The following is a 6,000-nucleotide window of genomic DNA, read 5'->3' on the forward strand; positions in this document are numbered from 1 at the left end:
CAGCCATCCCGCCGAGTCGTACGTCGTTGCCGGCGTACCGTATCTGTGGCAGCGTAAAGGCATCGCGACAGGTGAACTCATTCCAATACGTTATTCGTCGGAACTTACCTTCACGTATTGAAGTGTCACCAAATCCATCTAGTTTGCACCGCAACCGTGGCAGGTTTCGACCAGGTTTGACAAAGCGTTGGTGCAGCAGACGACAGAACCGGTACAAAGGAGAGGGATACGAAAGGGGCAGCCGTCGGATCGTCGCTCGCCCAACCAACGGCCCAACTCGGCTGCTTTGTTGCCGTGGTAACCTGTGCCTGCTCGCGTATGCCACGTGGAAGCCGGAGGAGGGGCGTACCGAGGACTCCCATTATTTGAAGCGCGGCGCGCGCGGGCTTTTGGGATTTTTGCAAAGGGCCTATTGCATCCTGCGGCTCGTACAAAAGCACTTGTAGTTGTCTTCATCGGGTTTATATAACTGTAAGGAAAAATAAATACTGCCTCAACGTCGGGGTCACCGTTAATAAAGTAGTAACAATCAACATTTTTGTCAAAGCATGAAGTTCCGATCAGAACTTCATGCTTTCAGCAAGATAGCAATGGGAACCGAAACTGTTAAAAAGCGAGGGCAGACGCTATGAAAGCGGTGGCAGCGCGTGCAACTGGGTGGATCGCTTACTGAGGCCGACCGCTCAACGACCGCTTGCGCGGAGCGCTCGGCATCTGCCTGGGCAAAGGGCTGGATCGCGCATCCCCGCTTGGTCGCTGCAGCTGAAGCGCGAGAGTGAAGCCACCGATCGGCGATTTTGCATGTTGAAAAATCGCGTTTTTGGAGCGTTGCGGAGGCTGGCGGCAACATGCTGAAGACACGTTTTCTACTCGTTCGTAGTCATTCGTCGAAGAAGCTCTTTAAAACCCGGTGTAAGCCCTGAGACTTACACGTGGAACATGTGGAAGCGCAGTGCCGCAGTAAAAATGCCCAACTCATCGAAAGCAAGTTTCGCCGCCACGATGCAACGCGCAGGTCACGAGTGACCCGCGCGTTGCATCATTGGACTTTTTTCATAATGCAACGTGCGGGACCCTTGTGACGTCACACGTGACGTCAATTGTGACGTCATTATAGGAAACGTCCCATAATGCAATGCGCGGGTCACGAATGCGACTGCACATTGCATTATAGGACGTTTCCCATGACTCAACGCGTAGTTACGCCGACGGCGACGTTGGCGTCGCCGGCCCGCGCGTTGCATCATGAGACGCTTCCCATAATGGAATGCGCGGGTCACAAATGAGACGGCGCGTTGCATTGTGGGACGTTTCCCATAACCCAACGCGCGGTTACGCCAACGGCGATGTTGGCGTCGCCGTCGCCGACCGCGCGTTGCATCATGGGACGCTTCCCATAATGCAACGCGCGGGACCCTCGTGACGTCACACACGCCGTCATTATGGGACGTTTCCCATAATGCAACGCGCGGTTACGCCGACGGCGACTGCGACGGCGATGCCGCTCAAGCCGGAAACGGGCGCCTAAGAGCTGCTCTCTAAAAAATTAATAGATGTAAACCAAATTAAATTTTCATTCCACAGCCATGTTTGATCCCGTCTTTTTTAACAAAACTGAAATAAGCCTTTGTTAAGTGGTTTAAGGATGACGCGGCGTTAATACTAGGCCAAGGATAATATTAGGTGTCACCTTTTAGCATATTGAAGACATACCCAACCTAACGGTCATTTGTAACCATCATATAGTTTCCATATCAGCGAAAAAGCCATGTCGGTTACATATCAAAACTTGCATGGCTCGAATGGCCTGTGAAAGCAGCGAAAAAACGATGTCGGCCAGTCACGGAAAACTCAGTGGCTGAACTGGCCGGTGATAACAGAAAGAAAACGATGTCGGCCAGTCAGCGGACACTCCACGGCTGGACTGGCCGCTGACTACAGCAAGAAAACGATGTCGGCCAGTCACCGGAAACTCCATGGCTAGACTGGCCGGTGACTACAGCAAGAAAACGATATCGGCCAGTCACCGGAAACTCCAAGGCTAGACTGGCCGGTGACTACAGCAAGAAAACGATGTCGGCCAGTCACCGGAAACTCCATGGCTAGACTGGCCGGTGACTACAGCAAGAAAACGATTTCGGCCGGTATCGGGAACTTTCCGGCTGGTGCTGGCCAGTTTAGACAACGAGTCCCCGATATCGGCCGGCGTCGGTTTCTCACCGGCGTCCCTGGCCGGGATCCGCCGTACAGCTCCCGGTACTGGCCGACGTAATCCCAGTATCGGCCGACATGGTGTGCTACCTGGGTAAGGGCCTTCAAGGTTTAATAAATGATGATAATGAAATTAGAAGCTACCTCAGAAATGCGAGGAAACAGAGTGCGTTGAACCTTTAAACGTCAAGCCAAGCATTTCAGGAAATTATTGATAATGAAATAAAATCATGCTTTACGTTACTTGATTATTTTACTTTTGCTCCCCTTAAGCTCGTCGCTTTTATTCAATGTGCATGCGAACGATTTCAGGAACATTTCAATTCAACTGTATAATGTCCGAGTATTAATTGCCAATGTAAACTGTGAAGAGACGGTCAATGACATCACGTTGAATTAAATGCATCAAAGGAAATATTGCCATCTTTCCAACAATATTATTTTTGTAGTGATCAAACAATAGAAGACAAAAAATGGTTTAATATCGAAAACGATAGACTATATATATATATATATATATATATATATTTAATTTGCAGAATAAATGTGAAATAAAGCAAGAGAAATTTTTCAGAAGAAAACTGCCGGTCTATAGTTTTGAATCATGGCATGAAGGAGTAAAAAACATCAAGGCAGGATGGATACAGGGTATAAAGTACTACGCAGTAGAAAAAGTTGGTGCTCAATATTTCAAAAAATATCTGTTGAAATCATATACTGTCATTTGTAATTAAAAAAAAATCAAATAGTGCGAGTAAATAAATTATAAAGAAAAAACGCCTCTCACAATGCAACCAAAAAAAAAGCCCAATGTCGGACAAAATTGAAACTGGTTGTTACATTTGTTATGTGTCTGCCTTGAACCTCAGCAGTCAATGCACTTCAGATAATTGTCGCAACCTATGGACTTCCTCGCAGGGGATCTTGGGTACTATGACAGTAATGGACAGATCTACATCGTGGATCGGATCAAGCAGATGATAAAATGTATGGGGAACATTGTAACTCCTGCCGAGTTGGAAGAAATCTTGACCTCGCACGAGGCGGTTCTGGAAGCCGCTGTGGTCGGCATACCCAGTTCGAAGTACGGAGAGGCTCCGGTCGCTTGTGTTGTTGTCAAGAAAACCCAGGAAAGAAGCCTAGACAGTCTGGAACAAGAACTGAAAGTGCTTGTAGCAGGTATGCTGCCGATTTTCTTTATGTAGCCGATTCACCCTATAATTGTTTATTTATAATAATACGCATTTGTATCCGGGAGGAATCGTTACTTTAAGCTAATTGAATATGAACGCTCACATATATGGATCCTATTACCATAACACAAATTGCTTAACATTGTTTAATTTTTAAAGAACTCAAGGTGGACTGCAATTAAAAAAAAATGTCAACTTGGCCGCTCCAAAATAACACGGGTGCTAGAACGAGAATGGAAAAACTATGTAAATATAGCAAAAAGGGGTTGATTGTGCTTAAGAGCTGTAACAAAGACTGCGGCAAATACTACAAATCAATTTATTTCGTTTTATTGATTTTGATTAACATTGTTTATAATTACTAATTTCAAAGATTTACCATAATTTTTTTGCTCCTGTTCCGAATATTTTTAATACCCTTTATAGCAACTCTTCCTCTTCCTCACGAACATTAACAAGAAGAAGAGGACATTTCACAACCATTCCACCCTGAAGAAAAGCGGTCCCCGCTTGAAGCGTTGGTGCAGTAAACCAAGGCCTTTCCTGGAGCTCCTCCACTTTGGTTATATATATATATATATATATATATATATATATATATATATATATATATATATATATATATATATATATATATATATATATATATACAAAGTTGAAAATCCCAAGTCAGAGAAACAAAAACACGGAAGGTTTATTTCAACGTTTCGGCAAGAGTCTTGCCTTCGTCAGGAATGGCGACACAGTTCATGTCTGACGCGTTTTATCCAAATCCTTAAAACAGAGAGAGGGGGAGGGGAGGGGACAACATTTGGAGGTCACGAGAAAGCATGACCAAGCATGGGGACAATACAAAAAAAAAGGGGGGGGGGGGAGAAGCAACTAGACCGGACAAGATGACGAGGGTCACACCAGATAAATAAATATATATATATATATATATATATATATATACAGGGTGTTTCTATTTTCAAGCTTAACAAAATTTTTAAAAAGAAACCATGAAAGCTAGATTAATGCGGTCTGCGCAGGTGAGTTATACGGCGAGGGGGACATAATGGAGGAGAAAAATCGTAACGTTCAGTCGGCTAATTAGTTAAAATTTGTTTATTAACTTTTCAACTATTGAAAATAGGCATATAGTTTCAATTAGAAACTTGCTGGGCGTCATCGAAAACCCCTAAGTCCGTCATTTTCATAAAGACTTTGAGCGCGTGAGAAGCGTAGTAGTGCACTAAATTTACCACTCGTGGAGCACGTACAAAGCTAGCGGTTGCGATAAGGCACCCGCGCGATTTTTCCGTCTCTTATCTAGCCCCAGCCTTGTACCTGCTCCACGATCGGTAACTTTAGTGCACAACTACGCTTCTCACGCGTTCAAAGTCTTTCTGAAAACTACTGATTAGCGTTTTTCAATGAAGCAGAGCAAGTTTCTAATTGAAACTACATGTGTATTTTCATAAATTAAAAAGTTAATTAACGAATTTTAATTAATAAGCCCACTCATGGTTACGATTATCCTCCTCTATTATGGCCCCCTGGCCGTATAACTCACCTGCGCAGACCACATGAATCTAGCTCTCATGGTTTCTTTTTAAAAATTATGTTAAGCTCAAAAAAACACCCTATATATATATATATATTGATATGAAACAGTGGTAATAAAGTTAATTATTTCATTAGTGAATTTTTTCTTAGAACTGGTGAATGTGAAAGCCCGAATATCATGTCATATTTAACAAACAAACACGTAAGATTGTCCGATTCTCCCGCTGACCTTCCTCCCCCCCTCCCTCCTCCCCGAATAAAAAAAGTTTTTCCGGAGGTGCTTCTTTAAGGTGCTCCCAAGAAAAGCGGCCGAACTAATTTTGTGTTTATATATCTTGAGACATAAAAGTAAATACTCTGAGGCAAACAATATAGAAAAAAGTAAAAGTTGTTGATTAACACTATGCCCCAGTTTTGTAGCCAAACATATTTTAGCCGAACGCTCTTTCACTATACTTGTTCTTGTGGTATTACTGTGTTGTTCGCAGGTCAAACATCGACCCACAAGCATCTCTACGGCGGCGTCGTCTTTATGAATTCTTTACCAAAATCAGAGAGCGGAAAAATTCTGAGGCAGCAGCTGAAGTCAAGATTATTATCCAGAAATATCTAGTATTAATGACCGAAAGGCAAGCACGTTGTTCATCAACGTTTGACCTAATATTCTAGAAAAAAAATAAAGAAAAATAATATAGTCTTCCTCTTTAGGATGGTCAACTTAGAAAATCTTGCAGATTGCTGAAAGGACAATGAAGATTTGTTTTTATTTAGACCATTAGCTTCATCTATATGTTCCAGTAATTATACAAAATAATTTGTGTGATTTGTATGCCCATATCGGCCTCATTTCTGCATGAACCGACGGTCTGGAAGTTGTACAGTCACCGTCCAGTTCACAGTCTCCCTGAAAAAAGACCGTAATGGCCTCAAAACGTCGGGAATTTTGTTTCTATCTGGTACATAAATAATACCATAAAATAATAAAATAAGCCATCAAACCACAAAATATTAAGGCGAATACTGTATTTAGATTGCTTTATTATTTGTC

At 42.9% G+C, this 6,000-nt stretch overlaps 1 protein-coding gene across 1 annotated transcript in view; it reads left to right on the top strand.

Annotated features, from left to right (window-relative positions):
• The window catches only part of LOC115326026 (luciferin 4-monooxygenase), a 112,443-nt gene extending 106,878 nt beyond the window's left edge, over window positions 1–5,565 (top strand). Inside the window, 2 exon segments of the mRNA XM_042291635.1 lie at window positions 3,130–3,390; window positions 5,441–5,565. Coding sequence (XP_042147569.1) covers window positions 3,130–3,390; window positions 5,441–5,565 — 386 coding nt within the window.
• Window positions 5,566–6,000: the final 435 nt, after the last annotated feature.

The sequence above is a fragment of the Ixodes scapularis genome, unplaced genomic scaffold, assembly GCF_016920785.2.
Source record: "Ixodes scapularis isolate PalLabHiFi unplaced genomic scaffold, ASM1692078v2 PGA_scaffold2__306_contigs__length_199485367, whole genome shotgun sequence".
Lineage (NCBI taxonomy): Eukaryota > Metazoa > Arthropoda > Arachnida > Ixodida > Ixodidae > Ixodes > Ixodes scapularis.